At 36.0% G+C, this 27,398-nt stretch overlaps 1 protein-coding gene across 6 annotated transcripts in view; it reads right to left on the reverse strand.

Annotated features, from left to right (window-relative positions):
* Positions 1–1,311: 1,311 nt before the first annotated feature.
* ADD3 (adducin 3) overlaps positions 1,312–27,398 on the reverse strand; it is a 180,466-nt gene continuing 154,379 nt past the window's right edge. For 5 of the 6 annotated variants that reach the window (XM_037805312.1, XM_037805314.1, XM_037805313.1 and 2 more), the window contains exons 3-15: positions 20,660–20,798; positions 17,521–17,672; positions 16,006–16,086; positions 15,026–15,175; positions 14,406–14,549; positions 14,193–14,291; positions 12,858–13,040; positions 12,027–12,284; positions 9,487–9,606; positions 8,964–9,050; positions 5,970–6,093; positions 4,183–4,278; positions 1,312–3,571 (exon numbers count right to left, since the gene is read on the reverse strand). In XM_037805312.1, the coding sequence (XP_037661240.1) occupies positions 3,279–3,571; positions 4,183–4,278; positions 5,970–6,093; positions 8,964–9,050; positions 9,487–9,606; positions 12,027–12,284; positions 12,858–13,040; positions 14,193–14,291; positions 14,406–14,549; positions 15,026–15,175; positions 16,006–16,086; positions 17,521–17,672; positions 20,660–20,798 (1,926 nt within the window). In that variant the 3' untranslated portion in view covers positions 1,312–3,278. The remainder of the gene's footprint in view (positions 3,572–4,182; positions 4,279–5,969; positions 6,094–8,963; positions 9,051–9,486; positions 9,607–12,026; positions 12,285–12,857; positions 13,041–14,192; positions 14,292–14,405; positions 14,550–15,025; positions 15,176–16,005; positions 16,087–17,520; positions 17,673–20,659; positions 20,799–27,398) is intronic. The other variant, XM_037805316.1, reaches the window with a different exon arrangement.

Here is a 27,398-nt window from a genome sequence, read left to right on the forward strand (position 1 = left end):
CAACAAACATGGTGGTGCTGACAACACCAAGGAAAGGGAAGCTGGGTGCAAGGCCTGGAAGCATGCTGGATTGTTAGGTCTATTACACCCTCTAGTGGCCATATAGAAACTGTTCTAAAATCCCAGTTTGCCCAAAACTGCAACCTGTATATGTGTGTAGGATAGACTCTTGAGATAAAAAAATAAAAATAACCAGCTTACCTTCTTGTGCTTTCTGCCAGCTCATGTCAAGATAAACCAAGGTTTCTGCAATTTTATATATTCAGTCCTCTTTACTTCTTGCCAAATACGGATCAATTGAGGAAAAGGCACAACAGGCCTTTTATACTACATATATTGACTCTCAAGTGAGAGCTGAGTATAATCGACTTTGTAGCTTTGTAAAAGGGCATTCTGAAATGAGTATCTTTCTTAAACAGCACCGCAGGGCTATTTACATGTCAAGGTAATAATTAAATATTGCCCAAGACTATGAATCTGTTTTTCTCTGCCCAAACCCTTCATTTTCATAATGGGTAATTATGGTAAAAAAACAAAAACAAAAACAAAAAAACTTCAATTAACCAGAACCCTCAATTAACATGATTTCCCCTCTTACACGCTTTATAGGCAATCTTTATAGATACTCTGTCTTTATAGGACAAAGAAGAAAAAAAATCACAAGAAAATTTATTCATGTGAGGGATTTAGTTTGGAAATCTTCTAGGATGGCTTATGCCATGTTAAGTAGGAAAATAAACAGAATAAAAATTACATTCACACCATTATTACCATATTAAAAAACACATATATAACTGTACAAGATCTGGAGGGGATAAACATTTTTAAAAAATGTTACGGAAGTGGGATTGTGAACTATATTCTATATCTGTTATTTTCTTTATTGTTACATTGTTATTTGTATAATATATGAATTAAAAAATGGAAGGGTAATGTATAAATTCAGCCCATATTCTGCAATACCATCTATTCTTTTACATTGATATATCTGAAGGGAATTGAGACTGAGAATCAGAATCTAAAATTTTGAAAGATCTTTGGATCTCAAAGATATACTGGTCACCATATTCTATGTAAACAAAAAATAGGTCATTTGTAAAATATTTTCTCCGACATTCTGAAAACAGAAGGGTTTTACATATATGGTTAATTTTCAACTAATTTGAAAATAATTTTATCAGGGCATCCCTTACTCAGAAATATTCACCTTACTCAAAGTTTCACTAAAGTATAAAACTCAACAGACTGCCAAGTAATCAGTCTAAGTAAGGAACCACCCTGTATTGAAGAAAGCTCATCATACCAAATCCATCTATTTAAAATACTGTTTATTTGTGATTTAACATTTAATTAGCATTACATCTAAGAGCAATATCAGATAACATTTATACATTTTTCCACAGGACACAGAGGCTCACTGGCTCATTCTTTATGCCAAAGCAAGTAAATAGAGGCATTAGCAAAAGGTGCAAATAGTTTACTGTTGCATTTTAAAAATAATTATGCACACTGCATTCATTTAGATATATATATTTTTAAAGTTATGGAAAAGCATAGTTCACAGGTTACTGTTTCTACATATGTTGTAATACAACATAAATGATGTAGAACATAAAAAAAAAAAAAAAACCCTCAAATACAGAGTTAAGCAACTGAAAGTTTCCACTAAGAGATTAAAACACTGATTCCAGTAGTTAGAGAGATCTAGAGTGACATTTCCAGGATCCGTTTCAACCTTCTATTATCATAAGCACACAGTCAAACAGAATCAGCCCAGAACACACCATAATCAATGTGATTTTTTTGCATGCCAACTTACCCTCCAGAAACACTTTATTTTTTCTCACTGGCCCTTTTGGATCACTGATTTTACATTGATTTGTGACATCTTTTGGGTGAAGCAGGGGAGAACTATTTTAAATCTAGGTTTAATTTGGTATTTACATTAGAAAGAAAGTTAACTGAAGAGATAAAAAAAGATCTGTAAAAATCAAGAAGTGGTAGTTTTTTCACTAGTGAGATTTTATCCACTGATTTCTTCTGGTGCTGCCCTCTAAAGATGAACAAGTTAGAAGGAGTCAACCCTTTAAAAATTCAAATCTCAACCAAAAAATACATTGATTTGGGCAGAGAAGCAGAATTCTAGAAATTGAGGACTCATTTCCAACAAATTACACTTCAAATCCTATAGTGAATATGAGTCATTATCAAACTAGAACTCCTTTTTTATGTCCCATCTTTTGTTCCTTTAATTTTTTCACTTCCTTCTCATTCTCCCCCACCTTTCATTTAGTTACCTTATGAGATTTTTTCATTCCTTAGCAATACTAAGAGAAAAATATGTTATAAAACTTAAATATGAATCCAGTTATACCGTTATACACTCTTGATACCAAGTCCCTGGATTCTTGCATTATATTTAATATACTCAGTACCAAGCCACCTCAAATATACTCTACTGTTAAATGATTGGCTAATATGCTTATGACACTTTTATATTGAATGGTATACAAACATCTAAACATACAAAAATTGTTTTGCCAGAGTTAAACTAAATAACCCATGTTACGTGTACAAAATCCCCTTTGTTGAAAAATAAGGGGCTTTCTAAACTAATAAAAAAGGAAGTTTTCAAAAATTATATTTTACTAAAATGACTTTTTTTTTTTTTTTGGCAAAGTTACTTCAGGTGAGGAAATTTTATACAATGAATAAAATTCCAAATTAATCTTTTCTCAAATTAAAAAAAAATCATGTGCCAGTGTATACTAATGCTATAGATTCTTGTCTTAGATGCTTTTAAAGCATTCTATTAATACCCATTGAAACAATGGGGACCCCAAAGGTACAGTTAATAATCATGATAGAAAATTATAATCTGATTACCAAGTGAAGCAGCTGTTGGGAGATAAAAATTCTCTTGCTTGTTCCCTGGTAATTTTTCTAACAGATATTATGGAGATGGCCTGAAGTAATTCAGACAGGTATCTGCTTGTGGTGAACTATAGTAACTTCTCATGATGGCAGAGCTAATTAAAATCAGCAATTGTTTAAAAAGTCAAAGTCATTTTGGGAATATAAAATGAGAGATGAATTTAAGAGATTTTTTTCATATTACATTTTTCTTTTAGTAAAACCTTTTTCCAGTTCTTCAAGTCCAGTTCGCTATATACCTCCTAATCTGATCTCCCACTGCATATTAATGATCAACTTAACTGTGGTATTTAAATGTGCAGTGCCACACTGTAAAAATGATAGCAATTTTAAAAAGACTTTACTTAGGCTTCAACTTTCTCCTTTTTTTTGTTCTTTTTCAGAAAAGAGGGAGTGCGGAATTTCTTCTTTTTCTTGGATGGTGATTTTGAAGGTGAGCCTTCCGGTGACAGGATTTCTTCAATTTTTTCTGGAGACTTAATGGTAATCTCGATGTTTTCTATAGTCGTGCTGGTAGTTAGCCTACTCACTCGCTCAGCAAGCTCATCTTCAGCATCATGCATATCATCCTTGCCATTCACTACCATGACAGGCACTTCCATGGAGATGAAGCTCTTGGAAAACAGCTCATGGTTTTCTACAAAAGGGAGTTTTTTTCTCTTGTTATTTTACATAGTTAACATCTCCGCTTAATTTTACAAACTGAAATGCTTTAGCAATGTACTAGGCACTACTTCAGTTCCAATGAAGGTAGACATTACCTTAACAAACCATGGATCTATTATCATGAAGCTAATTTTCTTAATTGATATAGAGAGGAACAAAGTTTTTAGACCAAAGAGTGAAAGCTAGACAACCCCAGTTTGATTATATGACAGTTTCATTGTAAATCAAGCCAGCATATAAGAGGAAGATGACCTATATTTTTCTTTAGTTTTTGGGTCATTTGGCAACCAAAATCGAAAAAGACTTCAGTTTCTGATTCAAAGACTTATGACAAATCAATTTTAATTCCAAAAATTTTTAAGAACTTTGGGTTGCCCCAGTCCATTTTAAGGTAAATCTATACAAATGTTGAACAAAATAGTATTCCATTTAATAAAAAATAGGAAAGTACTAGGAAGTTTAAGTAAAATCCATGGCAAACTTACTGTAAACGTGTTCAATTTCCTTATACGAAAACAAATGACAGAGGGACAGACTCTTAAGACTAACTCAGTGACTGCTAAGGGAAATTACAGAGAATACCTTCTAATTTTTCAGGGACATTTTGCGGTGACTGAGTTTGAGACTGAATTTGTGAAACAGATGAAGCGTCATCTGAGAGTAAGTCCTGCTCAGCATCTGTTGGATAAGAGTTTAGTTAAAAGCCATGCAAAACAAAACTGAAAAAGAAGCATAAGAAGTCAGGGAGGTTAGTGCATACATCAAATGCCTGCATTCACAGAGATGATAAATTCTTCAGCTGTGAGCCAAGCATGCTAACCATTTTCCAAAGTAATGATAATTATGCTTTAAGAAAAGGTTAATATGTTAAAATTTCTGGCTGCTAATAGTAATTTTACATACAGGAAGCACAGCTACTGGCAGCCCAGGCAAATAATATGTGTGCATTTAGCTTTTGCTAGAGTGTCAGAAAACTAAAATATAGTGAGCAGCCAGATAAAAAGAATAATGAAGCCTCACCAATGGTGCTGCATTAATGAGGCAGAATGTGTCACAGAATTTTTGAACAATATCCAGTTAGTGATTTCTGTCAGAATAATATTAGTGAGCTACTTCAGAAGGTCATGACGAACATGGAAGGAACTATTTACAAAATTACAAATAAAAGATGATGGTTCTTGGGTGCAATATTTGTTACCTGGCATCTTTAGGCTTTCAAAAGGTAAGAAATTAAAGAGGGACATTTTACAAAGCACAAAAAACAGAGGAAGTTGCCAACCTTATGTAAGAATAAAAAATTCAATAATACCACTTAGACATGTAGTGTAATTACATTAATGAGTCAAGATGACACCCTTTTGTGACAATGGCATAAACACACTGTTATAAAAAGTATTCCCCAGATGATCCAGTTATCATTAGTTCTTCCCACATGATATCTAACAGGGACAAAAATTCTCTAACTATTGAATTCTGATTTGTCTTGGATAAAAATTTAAAACAGAAGATTTTCAACTATATGTCAAGAATGCTCTAACGTAGAGGTTCTTACCCACTTTTGGGATCACAGACTTCCTGTCCCCCACCCTGAATCTCCTTTCCCCTAAATGCTCATTGCACACAGTTAAGCGTGTATTTTTCAGATGCTTCATGGAACATCACATCCAAAGACCCAAGATTGAGAACCCCTGCTGTAAAGAATCTCTTACTCTAGAGAAACAGGTAGCTAAGTATTCAGTTAGCTGGGATGCTTTCATTAACATTTCGTAAACATAAAACTAACAAACCACTCAGTAAGGGTTCTGAATGCAAGACTCAACCTCACTAGAGGGCCCAGGTGGTTAAGGAGGATCACATCTAAAGTCCAGGAGTTTGTCTTACTTTCTGATTTTGAAATTACAATACTGACACCCTGCAACAGCCAGAATTGAAAGAGATTTTACAGAGCATTAAAGCGACATACTTGTAAATCTGTAATTATTCCAAAGTTAAAAGTTAAAAAAAGAGCAACATACTATGAAAATGCTTAAATCTATTAATAAACCTACATTTGCTTTGGTTAACAATTCTTTACTCACCTGGGGATTTCACTTCACTATAGAAGGTTTTGCTATAAAATAACTAGCAAAATTCAGATTGCTTTCAGAGGAAAAAAGTTGTGTTCTCTATGTGTTAAGATACAGGGTCTGTGGTGGCGTTGCAGCCCTATTGATATTCAGTAAAGGACTGGGAGAGATGAAGTAGAAAAATCGATTACAAAAGGAAATTTTTTTAAAAACTATCAACTGCCTTTTTCTGTCATCCAAATCAAGGTGCTCCTATTGTTAGCAGATCTGGTTATCCTAGGCTTAATCTAAAAATTAACTAACCTTCCAGGCCTTGCTGTTTACGTTCGATTGTCTTCTTATACTCTTCAAGTTCTTCTTCTGTGAGATGACTGAAGGGGTTAGGAGGAGCTGGTGGGGCATGATCATCATCTTCAAATTGCATGGTCTTATAAGGAAAAAAAAACCGGATTTGTTACCAAGAGTTTTTATATATATATATACACACACACACACATGCATAAATATATATGACATTTGTAACACCCCATTTTACAACAATAATAAGAAATGATAAAACAAATGTTCTGTTTAAAATACCTTTTTTTAAGATTAATTGTCTTAGGTTACTGAGCCAATGGATTATAATAGCCAGTGATGTACCTGTTATAGGTTAATTTTAATAACCTTTTTTGAAAAAATAAAACTAAGCCACATGCTAATAAGCTTCAAATAATTAAGAAGTATCTTGAGAAACCAAGAATTGCTTCATTTCAAAAAGCCTTTGTTAAAAAAAATGGCTTAGAAAAATGAAACTGTACCAAAAGAACTTCTTTAAATTTGATATGAAAATAATCTTGTGGGTATTTTCACTAGGAAAGGAATTAATGGGACTTTCAATTAAACCTGGCAGATTGAACCCATGCATTTCCTTCTGATCCCTCCCAAAACCCACTAAAATGACAGGAAAGGAACAGCAACAAAGATGGTATAGATTTATAAGGACAAAAGAATAGCATAGGAGACAGTGGAAGAGGAGAAATGTTAACACATTTTTGGAAGATGGAGAGCAGGTGGAAGAGTGGATAGCAGAGTTGAGAAAGCTGAGCCCCAAGTCTCGCAAAGAAGGATGCAAATGAGAAATACGCTTGTTTGCTCTGCAGAGGTCTGGTAAGGCACAGAAATGGGAGGCATTAGGTACCACAGAAGGTGGTGATAAGGGAAAAAGCTGAAAGCTGGGGGACGAGATAAAAGTTAGAGTAGGGAACAGATAGATCTCGGTTCCCTTTCCCTACTCCATGTGGCCCAGCATTTACCTCTCTCCCAAAGTTAAAGAAGATCAGAGGCTTATTCTTCAGAAAGTCTGATTAGGGGTCATAAAACACAGCAGACAGCTCCCAGTACCATGGTGGGAGATTGGCAGGAGACTGGAGAATTCTTCTCCAGATAAATTAAATGGACTTAGATAAAAGAACTACAGATAATAACATCTGGGGATCCCCCAGAGAAACAACCTGGTCCACATCCAATCACCATACAGAGCTTCTGATCAACTTTCAGAGTCTTATTCTTAAATATAAACAGACAGCCACCACAGATCACTAGACATATGAGGAAGGCTTCAAACCCAGAAGAGAGATCAAAGCAAATAAGAAAAAGGGAACTCAGAAGGAATAAAGACAATGAAGGGTGCTGAAGAAATTTTAAGACTAACTCCCTTAGAGAGATAAGAGAAAATATTGTATTCATGAAATAAAGACCAGGATGTTATAAAAAAAGAACATTTAGGAAACTCCCAAAAATTTTAAAAATATTTTCAAAATAAAAAAATTGATAGAAGGGTTAGAAAATAAAGTAAAAAAAATCTTCTAGAAGTATGATAAAAAGTCAAAGAGATGGAATACAAGAGAGAAAAGAAAAAATATCAGATGCTCAAAGAGGTCCAACATCCAAACTAACAGGATATACTGAAAGAAAGAAGAAATTAGAGGGAAAAAACTATTGAAGAAATAATGAAAATAAAATTCCCCAAACTGAAGGATATGACTTTACAGAATGAAATTGTAAGAACAAGGAATAAAAAGAGATCTAATCCAAAGCACACCACCATAAAATTTCAGGACAGCAGAGATGAAGCAAAGGTTTAAAGTTAAACAAACAAACCAACCCCAAATCCCAACAGTCCACCTACAAAAGTACAGAAATCACAATGCCCTCCCACTTCTCAACAATAACATGGAGTTAGGGGACAACAGAGCAATGCTTTTTACATGCTGGGGGAAAATTATTTCCAAATTAGAGTTTTATACCTATTATATGCACATTTGAAGGTAGAATAAAGTCATTTCAGACTTTACCCATTTATTAGAGGATATGCTCTATGATAAAGGAGCTAATCAAGAAAGCAGAAGACACATGAGGCAGGAAAACAGGATATGGCACAGGTGTGAAGTGCAGGGATCTTTAGGACCACCCTGAGCTGCCCGCCTGGAAAGCAGCAAGTCCAGAGTTGCACCAAAATGACAGGGCTGGTTACCTGTTACAACTGACCCTATGGAAAGTGGTAATAAAAGGGACTTCATAATTCTGTTGAAAAGTTTGGGAAGAACTGGTAAAAGGTACCCAAATTATTAAGCCAACAAAAAAGGGAAGAAATTATTAACCCCAGGGGAGGAAAAAAGTTGCATAAGAAAGAAAATGCAATAATGGAATAGTACCTGGCTCAGCAGTAAATGTTTAATAAGATAAACACCAAGAACTGATTTAACAACAACAAAAACTGTGTTATAACTGTTCTGGGAGAATGGCGGAGGAAAAAAAGAAAAGCATTGTGAAAACAGGCTAAATCCTTATCTTCCATAACAGGAAGTCACTATTGTCTTTCATTAATTCTAAGATGCACATTTTTCTCACGTTTTCACAACTCTGAAGCTGAGATTCATCTTATCATTGATGGCCTCTACAATTATAATTAGCAGACTTTTTTCTCTCTGAGTAATAAATAAACTGAAGTATTTCTTACAATTGATGACAGATTTGATGAAATACAGAAGTCTAAAATCAATAAACCAAAAAAAAATTTTAAAAGGCAGAATAAAAAGGCTCTTTAGAAACGTGTAGGTAAATGATAGACTCAATTAAAAGAACAGAAAGTCCTTGTCCTTGGAAATTGGGAATTGAGGATGTTATTTGAAGTCCTGTGGACTACTTTTTAACATGTGCTTTTATTACTCTAGTAAAAATAAATATTTATATTTAAAAGTAAAGAAATTAATGTGGTAGGCTAAAAACAAAGATCATATTGCTTTATGGACTTACTGAAGGAGGCTTATCCACAACAATTCCAGCAAGCAGCTGAGACTGTGGTCCTGCTGTTTTTAAGTCATATCGGTTTTGTTCGCGAATCTGAATTGAAAAATAATAACAACAGTTCTTTGGGAGTAACTACACAGATGATCTTTACTTTCTCTTTTCCTGAAGCTTACCATTTGCTCACCCCAGAGTAAGTCAAGTATCTCTTCAATTCCCACCTCCCTAAAGCCCTCTTTTACTGTCGTAACAATTCATATTAATCTCCTACACTCTTCTTGGCATGTGATTTCCTGTTGTCTTACATTGTTAGAGAGCTACATTTTCCATAAGTCCCAGAACTCTTACAGGCAGAAAGATATGTAATACCTTCCTCTAGCATGGAGTTGGAGGTATTTAATACAAACTAAAATTATATTTAATTAAATTTCAAATTCTTCTATATTCAAACCCTTAAGTTTGGTACTAACCAGATTCAATTATAAGCTATTTAAACATAAAACAACTTAAGCCACAGAAGACTATGTCTTACCTTATTTCTCTTTTCTAGTACCTCGTTCGGGTTTGTGTTTAAAGGAACAAACTGATTTGGATCTTCGATTTTGATAGGTGTTCCACCACTAATTTTAGAAGAGTCCTCCGCTTTCATCCACTAAAGAATTAAAATTTTTCAAGAATGAGGCTTTGTGTTAAGGAAATACATCGTAGGTACTCGAGAACTGTTTATTGATACAAGGGTGGTGGTGGTGTATATCTTGCCAATCATTTAAATAATTTCACTAAGCTGTATCTTAGTGGTCAGTTAGTCTATATCTCATACTAATTAGAAAAAGATTTTCTTTTTAAAATAAACAAATGCTGTGACTATTCTTATGATTCCCCAATTACACTACTAATTAAACTTTCTCCTCTTAGCATTTTAAAATATGCTGAAAATATTTCAAGCATATATACAGAATATGATCTCACATCAACTCCCACTCAGAGTTCTGTCTCCTCCACTGAAGATTCATTAACTGACAATGGCCAAGAAGTCACCGAAAAGGACTCAAGGAATCTCTTATGATTTGGTTTTCCAGATTTCACTTTTTACTCTTGGCTGTCAGAAGAGGACAAGCTACCTATGAGCATTTTAGAAAGGGGATAATCTGGTAGTACATAGTATCATAGAACCTTAGGATTGGAAAAATCTTATAAAATTTTTCTCATTTACATCATCCTTCATAATCCTTAAGGAAGGCTAATATTTATCAAGATTAACGATGACTGGCTATCACTTCCTGTCAATAAAATTAATTCTGGGAAATGTATGAGCTTAATTAAGGATGTTCTTTTACTGAGAGACAAGAAATCTTATAGACTTGGGAAGAAACACTTTAATGTCTAGCCATTTCTATATTGAATGTTATTTATTTATATGACAGGATGAACTAATTTGAGTATCTAGAGAATACTTTCCAAAACCAAACCGCTTCAGTGACAGAGAGATTCCAAAAGGAGCCAAGAGGTCACTCTGGTGGGCACTCTTATGCACAATATAGACAACCCTTTTTAGTTTCTAATGAATTGGAATAGCTAGCAGTAAACTGAAACAATCAAACTACAACCCAGAACCCATGAATCTTGAAGACAATTGTATAAAAATGTAGCTTATAAGGGGTGACAACGTGATTAGGAAAACCATGTGGACCACACTCCCCTTTGTCTAGTTTATGGATGGATGAGTAGAAAAATGGGGGAAGAAAAAAAAGGGCACCCAGTGTTCTTTTTTGCTTCAATTGTTCTTTTTCACTTTAATTTTTATTCTTATTGTTCTTGTGTGTATGGTGGTGAAAATGCCAAGGATTAATTTTGGTGATGAATGCACAACTGTATAATGGTACTGTAAACAACTGAATGTACGCTTTGTTTTGTATGACTGCATGGTATGTGAATATATCTCAATAAAATGAATTAAAAAAAAAAACAACAAAAAAACACCAAACCAAACCTGGAGAAAAATGCTGAGAAAGATAAGATAACCCATCACTCTACCTACAAGATCTTACCTAAGGGTAGCCATATGCAGAGTAATTCATGCAACTTTGCACCATTAGGTGTTATCTTTTATAGTTCTAATTCATTGGTACAATATAAACTACACAGTAGTATCATGTAATGGGCAAGAACTGGGCTCCACAGTCAGACTAGTCGCATTCTAATCCTGACTTTACCATTGAAAAATGATGTTAACCACTTTGTGCCTGTGCCTTGGTTTTCTTATCTATTAAATAGGGAGAAAAACAACATCCACTTCATAGAGTTGTTAGGAGAATTAAATAATTCATGCATAGCACCTAGAAAAAGCTAATATCTAATAAATGATGTTATTAATAATATTCTACTGTCCCAATTTTTTTAATATTCATGTTATTGAGATATATTCACATACCACGCAGTCATGCAAAACAAATCGTACATTCGATTGTTCACAGTACCATTACATAGTTGTACACTCATCACCAAAATCAATCCCTGACACCTTCATTACCACACACACAAGAATAACAAGAATAATAATTAAAGTGAAAAAGGGCAATTAAAGTAAAAAAGAACACTGGGTGCCTTTGTCTGTTTGTTTGTTTTCTTCCCCTATTTTTCTACTCATCCATCCATAAACTAGACAAAGGGGAGTGTGGTCCTAATGGCTTTCCCAATCCCATTGTCACCTCTCATAAGCTACATTTTTATACAATTGTCTTCAAGATTCATGGGTTCTGGGTTGTAGTTTGACAGTTTCAGGTATCTACTACCAGCTACCCCAATTCATTAGAACCTAAAAAGGGTTGTCTATATTGTGCGTAAGACTGCCCACCAGAGTGACCTCTCGGCTCCTTTTGGAATCTCTATGCCACTGAAGCTTATTTCATTTCCTTTCACATCCCCCTTTTGGTCAAGAAGATGTTCTCCGTCCCACGATGCCGGGTCTACATTCCTCCCCGGGATGTCCCAATATTTTTGATAAAGAACATTCAGTTCATGAGTAACTACAGAATATTAAGTAAAGGAAAACCATATAAAATAGTGGCATACTGTGATTTTGGTCCTGGGACTGGTTTCCCCATTCCGAGACTCCTCGGGCACGTTCACTTTCATGTACGTGTTTGGTGAGTTCAGCCATCTTGTCTTTTCACGTTGCTGTCTCTGTGCCATGTATTTGAGAGGAGAAAGTGGCACTGTATCATCTTCAAAGGAAAAGGCAGTCACAGTTGCCGGGATTTCCACATCACTCTTGTGCCTAGGCTTCTCTCGAATGAGAGGATGCCTGTAAGCATAGCCTGTTCTATACCCCTAAGGAAGAGAAAAACCACATTTGAAGCAATCAAACCTGTACCAATACAGCATTTGGATTCTAATTCTTTAAACAAATTATTCAAAAAGATGCTTTGTTAAAAAACAAATAAATGGAAAAACAAACACACAAAACACAATAATATTCCAAACCCCATCTAACTTCCACATAAAACTAGGGTTGAAATTAAGCAAATTTCCAGGTCTGGTTAAAACTGATTCCAGCTGACACTGCCATTTCCACTCATACAACTGCTGCTGACAAAAATAATTTCAAAATTGCTGACCAGAAACAATTTTCTACCTACAAAATGTTTTTCTGGGAACTAAATCTCAGTGTTCCTTCAAGTCTTTGTCCCAGGTCTGAAGGCAATCTTCCCTCTGACCTTTCACTGAAGAGGGTAAAATATAAAAGCAGAAAGTTGGTTAAATTACTAGAATGTCTGTCTTCCTAGGGTCAAACTCTGCTCCTGGAAGAGTAAAGAACATGTCCCCAAACCAAAGGGAGATGGGAGCATCTGCCCTTGAATCTGAAGACATGAAATCCAGGTTTATGTTCAATTTTTCACCTACCAAATTGTCCAGGGTCCTCATCAGGCCTTCAAACTCAATCTCGCCAACCTTCCATTTTTGATGGGCACTCATATTCACACCTCCTCCTCCAGATGCTGCTACATTGTAAGTGAAAGCTTTGTACTTCTGAAGATCCAGTACAAGTAGATTGTCTACTCCACCTGCCCCTGCTAATGCCTGTACCTGTAATCAATGACAAAATATACAGAGGCACAAGACTGTAAAGCCCACAGGGAATATTTTACTTTCAAAAAAGCAGTTTTAATTTGGCAAATGTCCATAATACTTGTTAACAACAAAGAAAAAGCAACATTACTGTGAAAATAGGCAACTAAAGCATCTTTTCCATCTATCTGAAAAGGATGTCTTCTAGGACCCTGTTCCTCCTTTATGGAAAACACATTTATAGCCATACCTTAAAAAATAGTCAAGCAACTGAATTATGTTGCCAAATTTTAAAAGTTCTTTTCCTGCAGTTTTCCCATGGCTATCCACTTATATTTTGCTGAAAGTTAAAATTTAAAAGGGATATAAAGATACTACACTGGGAATTTTCCTTAAGGATATTTAGGCAGAAGAAGTCAGATTGTTATCTTAATTAAGATTTTCATAACCATGATTGAGAGGAAGGGAACATTACAGCAAAAAAATGAAGTTGGTTGTTAAGACATGTTAAATTTGGTAGAAAAGGTTTTTTTTTCTTACTTGTGGCCCTTCCAATAAATTAAGATTATTACCACTTGCTTCAAGAAACTCTGCTTGATTTTCTTGAAGAGAGAAATCAGAGCCTTTAAATACATTCAGCTTCTCTGAGGAAAAAAAAGCAGTTGGTAAATACCCAACCTATTAAGATGATGAAACTGTGGAATCATTGGAAACCGCATGAGTTCTTAAAACTTCAGGATCTGCTCTTGAGTTTTTTACAGAAATGAACAAAACACATCTGATCCTTAATGGTTTCTCCTCTTTTTGCAGCTCATTAGCACTACAACTAGAGAGAGCAGACAGAAAAATGTGCAATTGTACAATCTTAAAAACTAGGATTGTGGAGAAAATGATGTCTATGAGGCACTGAGATTTGTGTATGTGTGTGCATATATGCACACATTTGTATGTGCATGCATGTCTATATGTGAATTTCAATTTTCCTTCCTATTTTTAATTCGAGATAACTAAGTTGACCCCTTTTACTTCAGTAGAGCAGAACTTCTCTCAAAAGACAAAATGAAACAAAAACCACTAACCAAAAGGACTTTGGAAATGAGTAAGTACAAAACCCAATTAAACAAGCAAATAAAAAAAAGCAATTTAAAAAAAGGGAGAAATTTTTCCTACCTGAATTTCACAGGCTATCTGTACATTAAAAATATAGTGAAAAGCTTCCTCAACTGTTTCTCCAAGTGCTACCACACCATGATTCCTGAGTACCAGCACCTAAAATAGAATCCCCAAGCAATCACTTTAAATAACTGCTATAGCTCACACATTGTTTTCATCAACAGCAGCAGCAACAAAAATAGCTTCTAGGATAGAAACTCTACTATATACCTTACAACTTGGCCCTAGAACTTTCTGCAGTTGAATTCTCTCCTCCTGTTCATCAAGTGACCCTTGGTAGTCATAATAGGCGACATCTCCCAGGATCAGGGACTCTTGAGAAATTGGAAGGATGCCACACTTCATGGAGGATACCTATATGATTGGGTCCAAGTCAAAATGATACCATTGGTTACTAAACACACGCTCACAGGGACCTGATTCTTTAGTCAGCCCAGGAAGCACTGGCCTATTCATCATGTTCATCACTCCAGCCCAACTCGCCTCCCTCTTTAGTTCTTTTATTTTTCCAGGGAAAAAAACGGACTTAGGGGATACAACCCAATTTACATGCTGTGTCAAATATTATGGAAGAAGATTTACTTCAAAGACCGAATTATTAAACTGAGATGTTTAAGATCCAAATGCCATTTCTCCATTGTTTCCTAGGAATGGTAGCATTGATTCAAAAGGCCTTGTGTTTTTTGGTTTTACAGAGGATTAATATTTCAAATATGATTTTCAATAGAAGAGTTTGCAAGAATGTACATATAAAAGTATTATGTTAAGAAAGCCATGAAAATAATACATTTCCCAGAGTCACCATTGGTTTTGGCTCCTCATTGACTTACAGCTGCTGTTGCAAGGGTATGGATATGTATCACACACTTAACATCAGGACGAGTAGAATAGATTGCAGCATGCGGACTGAATCCTGTATGGTCAATTTTCAAATTAGTACTTCCCTGATCAACTACTTCTCCTATTATATTGACTTTCACCTAGAAAAATCAGAAAGATATATTTAATTGGCATTCATGTATCAAATTTGCCCGTGTCGCACAACTAAACCAGGGTTCAGCAAACTTTTTCTGTAAAAGGCCAGATAGTAAATATTTTAGCCTTTGTAGACTTCTGTTGCAACTATCCAACTCTGCCACTATAGCAGGAAAATATCATAAACAATATGTAAAAAGGACAGGTTTAGCTACGTTCCCACAAAACTTTATTGGCACAACAGTCTACAAAATAACTTAGTATTAGCAAGAGAAACAGTACCCAAGAATCTGAGTAACTTAAGCAATTCACTGCAGGTCAGAATGAGTCTGGCATTTAGAGAACTGGTTGGAAAATTTCCATTTGCTAACACTGCAGCACTTATAACCAATGTAGCCACTGCTATTCTAAAGGCTGCTGTCAGTGGCTAGGAGTACAATCGTGGAAAAGATAAAATGCTAGGAGGTCAGATCCCATACTCACACCAACTAAACTTTGTTTACATCTATTTACAAAACACACATAGACTTTGCATATGTGTGTTTTAACAAATTCCAGAGTGTACAGGGTGGAAAAAATTTTAGAGAATTCCCTTTAAAACATGGATAGGTTAACTGATCAGATCCACTCCTTTATTAGTCTCTTTGACCACCCTGTTTTTCTGGAACCTTAAAAAGCTTTTCTTTAAAATAAGCATAACTTTCCAACTTCCGTGTTCTCTAGTAAAGGTTTCTCCAGTCATACTTTTTCTTATTCTATGCTGTGCTAAAAGACAAAAACTATGAGAAAAGTAGAAGGAAGTTCAGAAACAGTAATAAAGGACTGAAAATTATACCAAGTTAGAGGCTGTGGCTTCAGAAAAAGATAATCCTCTAGGAATTATTATAATGTGGTCTTGCTCCTTACTTATTCTTACCTGGAAGAAAGGAAAAAACAATAGAGAATTACTACGCGGTGTTCAGATTTTGCTGTATAAACATGACTAGAAATACATTTACAATGAATAATTGCAGCAGATGTGGGGGGAGGAATAAATAACAAAGCAAACAAAAATTAAAGAAGGTGTGTGTGGTAGACTGAATTGTGAACCAGCTTGGACATGTTCTTAGTCTTGGTCCACATTCTGGTGGGTGTGGACCCATTGGAAGATCTCTTCAAGATGTTACTTTAGTTAAGGTGTGGCCCAGGTCAATCAGGTTTGGCTTTAATCTGGAACACTGAAGGACTTTATAAGCAGAATGAAATTCAGACAGAAAGAGAGAAAGCAAGCCAGAGGGAACAGACAGAAGCAGGAAGTCAATGGAAGCTGGAAGGGAAAGGAGAAGACACCGACACATACATTGCCATGTGACAGAAAAGCCAAGGACCAAGGATCACCGGCAGTTGGCCCAGAATGCCACCATCTTCAGGGAGAAAGCACTGTCTTGCTGATGCCTCGTCTTTGGACGTCTAGCCTCAAAACCATGAGCCAATAAATTACCATTGTTTAAGCCAACCCACTGCATGGTACCTGTTTTAGCAATTAGGAAACTAAAACAGAGCGCAATGTGAAACTTTCCTTGGAAGGTTTTCTTCCTTCACTCTCAAGTTATTTCCAAAGAATTATGACATTAACTTTTCATTCATGAGACTATCCAAAGTGTTATTTCAGGGTTTTAAAGGAGCTTAGGGTAAGCTACATTCATGAGAAACAAATGTCAAGATTATTTAACACAACTTACATCATAGAAATTAAAGGCAAAATGGGCAAAGGAAAGGGAACAGAGTTTCTTCCTAAGACAGGAATTAAGGTAGAAGTAGAAAAAGGTACCTAAGAAATAGCTAGGGAGAAAGGAAGAAAGGCTATTAGTATACTGCACCACACATCTATTCCATTTATATTACATAATATTCTAATACTTATTTCTTCCAAACACTACCTTGCTTCCAAAAGTGGCAAAATGAAAACAAGATGATGATGAATGAGAAACATTTATTTTAAAAAATAAAAGCCAGGGAGGAAACTTTCCGGATACCTTCCATTTTCCTTGCCCCAAATGTCTTTTAATGCTACTGAAGCTCAGATATAATTAACATGGAGGGAAAAGTGTGTCACCAGGATTTCTTCCTGGATAGGTTCAATAACTGGTCTGAATTAAAGGAACAGCACAGATAGCAAATGGAGAAGAGAGTTAGGGTAATTGTGGCCTCTCCCTTGCAGATAAGATTTAAATGAGCATTAGGTTGTGATCTAGCATTCTAGGTTCAGAGAATGAAGTCTGAATGCTGGATTTCTTGAAAAAAAGTGAGAACAGTACAGCTGCATTCTAGTTGGGATTTTTAAAAAGGAAAAAGCTAAAAAAAAACTCACTGAGATATATGTATTTGCCAGGTGTGCCCATCCAAATAAGTCCACAAGTCTGTATAGGCTGGCAAGTTTACAACGAGTGAGTTTTTCTCCCTTCACATATGAGGATGTATCTGCACCAGGAAGGTCATTGATAGGTGTGACCATGCCAAGACCTAAAAGACAGGAAATTCTGAGACATTCAAGTCAAGTCAATCCCTTACCTGGAAATTAGCTCACAAATCCACCAGGAAGCAGCCTGATTCTGGAATATCCCAGCCCCATAAATAATGATCTGAAATGTATCAGCCCACACAATGTTTTATTAGCTTATCTTTCTTCAGAGAAGTATACAGAGAGTAAAAACAAATATCAGCTATTTTCTCTGCTTGCTTGGTCAAAGTTGTTATTCATCGAGTACTTGTTTGAGAGTGACCATATCAAAGTCTCACACCCCTGGGGGAAAATGGTTACATGATCGCAAATGTGAAAGTGTTATTAAATACTAAGGTTATTGTTGATTTTGTGGTGAAAACACCTCAGTAGAAAGCTACTTTTCTAATATATATTTTTACTTTTATTCAAACACACAAAAAAATTTACAAGGAAAAATAACATACTCAAATAGTAGTCTGACTTCTGCTTTCATCATGCAACAAAAAAAAAAAACAGTCTTGAAAAGTCTCTAATGACTCAATTGCCAAGTTCAAACTTTACCCCTGCTCAGTCTTCATTCTCCTTGACCTTTTTGCAGTATTCTTCTCCAGACCTGGGTGATACTATCCTGGATCTCTTGTTCCTTTTCCATCTGCTTCTTCTTTCTCTTTCTACAAGTTCTCATCTCCTTCCCCCAATCATGGCTCTTTCCCAAAGCTCAGTCCTCTACTATGTTCCTTTCTCATTTTAATTTTGCCCATAAAATCATATGCACTCAACCCTCTAGCTGTTATCTCTGTGCAGATGAAATCCTGATCTTCCTCTTTGACCAGGCCCTTCCCCATTTTTCAGCTTGCTGTTTCTAACTGCCTACAACACAATAACATGCAAATTATAAGGTTCTAAAAGTGATTTTATCTTATCTCCCCTGATCTTTCTTAATTTCTCTCTCTCCTTACTCTTCTAATATTGATGGTACTACAATTCCCACAGGCTCAAAAAGTAAGTGACCTTTATCCCTTAAGCTTTCCTATGTTATTTATCACCATGTTCCATCACTATTTTCTTCACAAGGTCCATCATTTTCCATACTTGAGTTGAGGTCCTTATTTCACAAAGAAACTAGAGTGGTCTTTCTAAATAATCTTCCTGCTTAAAATGGCTCCCCATCAGTTAGAATAAAATCCAAACTTCCAACCCAGGCTGTGGAGTACTTTATGATTTGGCCACTGCCTATGTTTCTGACTTTGCTTTGTTCCACTTTTCCCCTTGAAACCATGCTGCAAACTGTTATCTTTCTTTTTGTTCCTCAAAGAGGTCAAACTCACTCCCACCTCAAGTTACTTGTCCTAGTTGTTTCTCCTCCTTGGAATGCTTTCTCTTCATCTTAGTGTGGTTGGTTCCTTCTTGCCATTCAAATTTCAGTTTAAATGTCACCTCCTCAGAGAGGCTTTCTCTGATCACCCAAAATAGTCAACCCTGTGGCTGTCTCATATCACCATATTCTAATTCTCTACATAGCAATCCCATTATCTCATCATTTTCTTGATTTACTTAGTCTATTTTCTGCCTCCATGAGAACAAGACTCTTGCCTGTCTTGTTTAACACTGCATTTCCTGTGCCTAAAAGAGTGCTTGGCACATAACAGATGCTCAACATTGTAGACAGAATGAACTGAACTAGCTCAACCTTTGAATTTTCCTGTTTCTTCTGATAGAATCATGATTCTCCCAAGCTAGAAAAATCAGTCATTTTGGGCTCATCCTTCTCCTCACTTACCACATCCAACCTGCTTCCAAGTCCTCTCTACTGTTCTGTGGCCATGCCTTTCTCACTAGTCTCTTCCTTTGTATACCCAAAAGCACCACTCCAGTTTGGGCACTCATACCTCACATTGGGATTCTTTCAACACATTTCTTAACTGATTTTTCTAATTCCAGTCTGCTTTCCTTTCCTGGGAATCATTCAAGTTATCACTGATCAACTCTTTTTTCATAAGGTTTTTCTCCTTTCCATACTGGTAGCCCTCCTTGGTCTAGCAGTGAAGGCCTTTCTTCAGTCAGACCCACTTCTCTTCCCTAAACTTGTACCCTAGGACTCTCATTGATGCACCAACATATAAGCCCACTTAGAGTTCAATAAACACACTCTCACTTGCATGTTCCCACTATCATGTCTTTTGTTATGCCATTCCCTCTCCTTGGAAAGTACTTGAATTCACTGAAATCCTACTTATGAATCTTTAACAAAGGAAGAAAGATAGAAAAGAAGAGAAACAAGGAGAGAAGGAAATAAGTAAGCTCTTGTGTCTTGAGTCTGACATGAAGTGGTCTTTGATAGCCTCATCTGGTATGAACTCCTCTTGCACTCCATGTTCCTGGACCTGTACTGCAGTGATCCCATATATCTCTCACTACTGAGATGTGAAGTACTTGAGCTCAAGCCTTGTGAGTCTTGGTATCCTTACAGCATTGAGCTTGCCAAACTGGGGCGCTCACTAAAGAGCTGTTGAATGAATAAAATATCTTAACCCCTATTTCACACCAAGTTCTAACTACTTCATCCTTTGAAGTCTGGTTTGTTCAGGCCTCTCTTCTTCCATAAAGTTTTCTCTGTCCACTCCAGCCCATAATCAATTCCTTTTCTGAGCTCATAGCACAATGACTTATAAAAGGTCATTAGGCAATTTCTCATAAACTGCTTTGCAATTTTTTCCTGTAGAGTTATCTTGCAGTTTTAATATTTTTTTGTATTTAGGATAAATCTCTCCAACTAAAATATACATTATCTTGGGTTCAGACCATGTCTTACGCTAGTTTGTAATCTTCACAGTCTACTAAATGCCTGGTTGGTTTGAAAAAGTAAGAGATTCTAACACTATGTTACTCTAAGAGATTAGATGTTACAAATTTAAGGTCTGAACCTGAACAAAACATGCTGCTAGAGATGTACAGTGCTCCAAAAAGATAAAATTATAATTCTTTAAACTCTCCAAAACAGACATACTGAGGGGAGATGAAGTAAAGCCAGAGAAAGAATTGGCCATGATGTAATCTGCAATCTGTTGTAATGCTAGTAATCCAGTTGGGTTGTGGCCTTTCTTCATCTGTTCTTGAATAAGGCATTCCAGATCTTCCCGAAAGGCCTGTAATACACAAACATAACCATTGAGCACAAATATCCACTTGGAGCAGAATGACCCAAATGTTATTTATTTCCTCTAATATAATCAATCTTTCCCCACCCCTCTTTTGAATAACTTTCACCTACACTGTCTAAAAACAAATATAAAATGCAAAATAACATTAAAACCATGGGAGAAGAAGAAAGAAGCTTGCTTTTAGGGAAGGAGAAAAAATAGGCATTCTTAACTCAAAGAAAGTGAGATACTTTAACATCTATATCAGATAGATGTAGAAAAGGCAACTCTGTTATTAATACTGAAATCAAGTACTAAGCAGTAAACTGATGCAAAAAGAGACCCATTCCTTGCTTAGCAGCTTCACCATCTTAGGATACAGTTCCTATTTTAATGGGTATTCCTCTGATTATAGTACTCTCAAATGTGGCCCACAGAAAAAGTATTTATTAAAACATGTCAAATCATAGTTTCCATTTTATAATTTCAATGGCAATTCCTTAGCTCCATAAATTCTGAAAGCAAGCTGATAAGAAAAGTTGAGGGTTGATACTTCCCTTCTGCAACACAATGCTAAAGAAATGACACTTTCTCCTACTTTGGGTTCCAAATATTTCTATTTTGGAGTTCTGCTGTATATTTTCTTTATTTTTTTTTGGTGGTGGGAGGGAGGCAGGTGGTAGCAGAAAGAAAAGGGAAATCTCCTTTAGAAATAGTGTTTATATAAATAATAATCCTTAACATTAAAAGAAAATCTCTATTCCAGTAACTCTCAAGTTGCTAATATGATTCATCATCTGAATCCTCTCTCAATCCTTCATATCAGTAGAAACAGCTGGTTTATTTTGCCCATCCCATCCAACCATCAGTTATTTTATTAAATTTATCATTTATTCTCTTACTCATATCTATTTCACTAATTTTAAACACTTACAGCCAAAGGCTCTTGCAACCGAAACCATTTAAACCTTGCTCTCTAACTTGAGGTTGGTTACATGTATAGCAAGATGCCCAGCCAGAAGGCATAAAATTACTTTGGAATCACTGACCATAGTCCTCCATGAACATCTTGCGAATCACTTCCTTGGAATCACTGATAGTAGTCTTCCTCAGATGGGTGTGAACAAGATCTCCTAGAATCTCTGCTTAAAAGTAGTCTTGCTTAGAGATACTGAACATCCCTGGGGTCTAGGGACTTAATTTTTTTTTGTTTTTTTATAATGGCACAAATGCTCATGGTGGGAAGGGGAAATGTGATTCTGAGGCTATGAGGTGGTAGATATCGGGATCAGTCCTGACTCAATGCTTGTGTTGCTCTTAGAATTTAAGAGTTGAGGGACACCTGTGATGTGAACTGCACAAGCTGAACACCGTTAGCTGTTATGTTGGAAGCTTAACTGTGGGCACCATAGGAACATCCTTAAGTGAGCTTAGCACGGGAAGAGAGAGGTCATTCTTCCCTGAGGCACCATGGTGGGCTGTACAGGCATCTGAGTCAATAGTGAAGCTGCATTCTCTGTGCGGCAGGGTAAGACCAGTTTTCAACAATGACACCTGAAGGCAAGGAGGTACAGTGGCAGTGGTGGAATGAAAAGACGTTAGTGTGGCTTTCCCTCACACATACCATTTCTTAGATATGGAAACCACTGGTAAGCCCTTTTGAACTGCATAAGCCATGGACGTTCTTGGCACAATTTAGGGAAAGCAGAAATTCCAAAAGTAAGATTCTGGACTCATGTTAATACAGCAAGTGGGAGTTTTGACTGATTAATTTAAAAAATACTAGTTGTGACCATATTTGAGTTCTGAGTTCAGGAAGCAGTTTACACCAGTTAAACATGGTTTTTCTTTTAGAATTTTAAGGCTTCTTAACTGTAAAACATAAGCACATCATATTCCATCAACTGTATCTAATTCATTTAAATATATGATTTAAATCAGAGTAACTATCCTATAAAATATCCTCTACAAAAACAAATTACATTGCTCAGAAAACTCCATTAGCCCATTTCCAAGACCCTGTGAACATAAAATGGTTGTGAGTGTATAAAAGGTGGACGGATGCCTTCACGCAGACAGGGAACATGAGTATTTTACCATGTTGAAAGCTGAAAGGAAAAGCATCTTCCAGATATCCTCATTTAGCTTTGTAAACAACAGAAAACCTCTGGACACATGACCAATAGGCTATCTGCTCTTTTGGAACTTTATCTACCCTTTAAAATCAAACTATTTAGTTCAAAGCAGCTATAACGAAAATTCTTTGATTCATTAAAAAACTTATTAATGATACTTACTGTGTGTATCACTCATCACATACATTACAGTAGCTCTGAGAAGTAGGCATTGTTTATTTATTGACTGCCCCCACCCCATGTTGTTCCAGGAATAATTTAAGTCAGATTCCACAGACTAAAATGATACAAAAATAAAATCAATTAAATATGGGTGACAAAAAAATCAAGCTAAAGGGAAAAGAAACATAAGGAGATTAGAAAGAACCAGGAATAAGGTTAAGATACAAAGTGTATGCTGTAAAACCGCATGTATTTGCTAGAGATGTGCTGAATTTGATCTACATTCTCTAGTAGCCAACATGACTCAACACAACCTGACCAGTATACTGATTTACAATACCTTTAAGATTAAAAGCTAACCAGTTGCTCAAAAGAATCACAACTATTTCTGAAACTGATGAGAAATTTCTCCTGGGTGATATGAAAAAGCTAAATAAGAAAGGTTGAAAACCTGTTCAGTTAAACCATGGACTATATAGTTAACAGTACAATTTAATAATGTGTTTACACCAATTATGACAAATATATCACATCAATGTGAGGCATATGTGCCAGTTTGGTTATATTATGTTCCCCAGAAAAGCCATATTCTTTAATACAATTTTGTGGGGGCAGATTGATTAGTCTGTGATTAGGGTAGAACTTCTGATTGAATTATTTCCATGGGGTGTGGCCCCGCCCATTCAGGGTGGGTCTTGATTAGTTCATTGGAGTATTTAAGAGAGAAACTAAGAGTCCACACAAACACAGATGTTTGCTGATGCTTAGAGATGCTTGGAGATGTGGACAGAAGGTTTGGAAATGCTAAGCTAAAAAATGAAGCCAGAGTTTCCCCTGGAGAAGCTAAGTGTGCCAGTTTGAATATATTGTGTCCCCCAAACGCCATTATCTTTGATGTAATCTTGTATGGGTAGACGTTATCAGTGTTGATTAGCTTGTAATTCTTTGAGTGTTTCTTTGGAATGTGCCCCACCCAACTGTGGGTGATAACTCTGATTGGATTATTTCCATGGAGGTGTTGGCTGCCCATTGGGTGGGTCTGAATTAAATTACTGGTGCACTATATAAGATCAGACAGAAGGAGTGAGCTTGCTACACTGCAGCTGTGAGTGACATTTTGAAGAGGAGCTATAGCCAAGAGGGACACTGCACAGGAGCTGCAGATGAGAGACAGTTTGAAGACAGCCTTTGAAAGCAGACTCTTGCTCCAGAGAAGCTGAGAGAGGACAAATATCCCAAGTGCAACTAAGAGGGACATTTTTGAGGAACTGCAGCCTAGAGAGGAATGTCCTGAGAGAAAGCCATTTTGAAACCAGAACTTTGGAGCAGATGTCAGCCACATGCCTTCCCAGCTAACAGAGGTTTTCCGGACACCATTTGCCATCCTCCAGTGAAGGTACCCGATTGCTGATGTGGTACCCGATTGCTGATGTGTTACCTTGGACACTTTATGGCTTAAGACTGTAACTGAATAACCAAATAAACCCCCTTTTATAAAAGCCAATCCATCTCTGGTGTTTTGCATTCTGGCAGCATTAGCAAACTAGAACACTAAGGGAGTACTCCAGGTGCTTAGAGAGAAAAAAGCAAGGATGCACAAGTGCTGAGAGAGAGGAACTAAACAGATGCCCAGAGACATTTTGGAGAAAGCCATTTTGAAACACAACCCAGGAACAAAGAACCAGCAGACGTCAGCCCCATGCCTTCCCAGCTAACAGATGTGTTCCGGATGCTGTCGGCCTTCCTTCAGTGATGGAAGGTCTTGTTGATGCCTTAGTTTGGACACTTTTATGGCCTTAGATCTTTAAATCTATAGCCAAATAAATCCTCTTTATAAAAGCCAATCCACTTCTGGTATTTTGCATAACGGCAGCAATGGCAAACCAGAACAGTATATAATAATACACCACCAATAATAAAAGTGGTCTATGGGAACCCTGTATTTTATGTGTAATTTTTCTGTAAACCACAACTTCTCTAAAAACAAAACAAAACAAAACAAAACAAACAAACCCAACAACTATGGAAAAATTTTTAAAACACAAACTTATCAAAGTCACACAGGTAGTAAATGGCAAAGCAAGAATTCAAGTCAAACACTTTTTTCATTAGTGAAAATATCCTGCTCCCCCACCCCACCCCCTACCATTTCCACATATCCCACAATATGGTACCTTCCTAGAAATTTGGGATGATCATGGTATCAGATAGGAATGCATAAACCCTTCTGAAATTAATGAAGAAAAAGAGGGAAAACATGAGTTTGCCTTTTATATAGTTGGTGAATAGCTTTTCCGTAGTATATGCAAAGAAAACAATTTTCAAAGTAAATGAAATCTCTCCAGTTTTTTTATACAGTTGATGGTATTTTGATAGATAAGAATACTTTTATGCAACAAGATTTAATATTTTTTGTCATGGACATTTGTAACTTTTTTTAAATTCAATTTTATTGAGATATATTCATATACCATACAAACATCCAAAGTGTATAATCAACTGTTCACAGTATCATCATACATTCACCATCTCAATCCATTTCTTGAACATTTTCCTTGTATCAGAAAAAGTGAAGATGAGAATAAAAAATAAAAGTAAAAAAGAACACCCAAATCATCCCCCCTCCCTATTTTTCACCTAGTTTTTTGTCCTCATTTTTCTACTCGTCCATCCATACACTAGATAAAGGGAGTGTGATCCACAAGGCTTTCACAATCACACTGTCACCTCTTGTAAGCTACATTGCTATACAATCATCTTCAAGAGTCAAGGCTACTGGGTTGCAGTTTGATAGTTTCAGGTATTTACTTCTAGCTATTCCAATGCATTCAAAGCTAAAGAGGGTTATCTATATAGTGCATAAGAATGCCCACCAGAGTGACCTCTCAACTCCATTTGGAATCTCTCAGCCACTGAAACTTTATTTCATGTAACTTATTTTTAATATTTCAACTGTTTTTGAAATATTCAGATAACTATGTCATAAAACAAGTGTGAAACTCACTAATGATATAAAATTGTTTCAGTTGATCTTATAAATTTATCAGTAAACTTACTAGCAAATATAACTTACTAATATTTCATTAAAATATTATAGTAAATTAAAATTTTATTTATCTTCATGATATATAGTTAAACTGTAATCAAATGTTAATAAAAAAATACTCCTTTATAGTTGATTCATTTGATTCTCATAACAAAGTCCTGAGATAGGCACTGAATTGTTCACGGCTGCCTAGCTAATAAGGAGCTGGAATAAAAATTCAAATCTGGGACTCTCAGTCAGGCACAGAAGCTTTTCTTTCTCAGGAACAGAAGAGCTTAGAAGAGGAAGTAGTGGAATTGGGAATACCTTGTGCACAAGACGAATAAGGCAGAGTGCTATCAGGGTGATCTATTCTTTAAGGTCTTTAAAAATCAAAATGCTAAGGAATTATGATTAACATCTTAAAGCTGTTGCTTTAATTTAGCATATTGTATATCATCTTAGGTATACAATTTCCACGGAAGTAGTTGCCTGCTTTGTGCTATGCATTACACTACATGCTTTTACATTACTTCATTTAATTGTCAGAACAACTGTATGAGGTATTTTCCCCATTTTACAGACAAGGAAACTGAAGCTCAGATATTTTAAGTAAGTTTCCTAATGTCTCGTAACTAGTATGTGGTAGGAGGTAAAGCAGCAATGGTTTGAATCCAGATCGAAAACTAGCACCATACACAAATACGTAGGTATAAAAATAAAATTTGTGTAAACAGATTAAAACTGGAAGTGATGCGAAAATGGGCTGACTCCTATTTTTAATTAAAAATAGACTGCTACTCCAGGATCTTTATAATCTGCTGCGTGTAGTTTTTTTGGCTTTATGTATCTATCATATGCTGTGGATGAGCCTGTGAGGTCCCTTCAGCATTCTTTGATCACAACTTGTACTTTTCTATTTTTGCTCATGCAGTTTCATTTCATGGAAGTGATGACTTCCAACTGTTCCCCTACTTACTGAATTCCTAGCCTTTATTCAACACTCATCTTAAATGCCACCTTCTCCTTGAAGTCCCTCCTAATCACCCCAGTTAGGAGGAATCTCCACATCTCATCTTTTCCACCACCATGAACTCTTTGAATTCATGTTGCCTACACTACACTTAGGATATAATATGGATTGAACTGTGACCCCCCTCCTCCCCTTCCCAAATCCTCAGCTCTGAATGTGAACTTATTTGTAAATAGGATCTTTGAAGATATTAGTTAAAATGAGGCCAAAATGGATTAGGATGGGCCCTAATCTGATATGATTCTTCTTTA

Source organism: Choloepus didactylus, chromosome 15, assembly GCF_015220235.1.
Source record: "Choloepus didactylus isolate mChoDid1 chromosome 15, mChoDid1.pri, whole genome shotgun sequence".
Taxonomy (NCBI): Eukaryota; Metazoa; Chordata; class Mammalia; order Pilosa; family Megalonychidae; genus Choloepus; species Choloepus didactylus.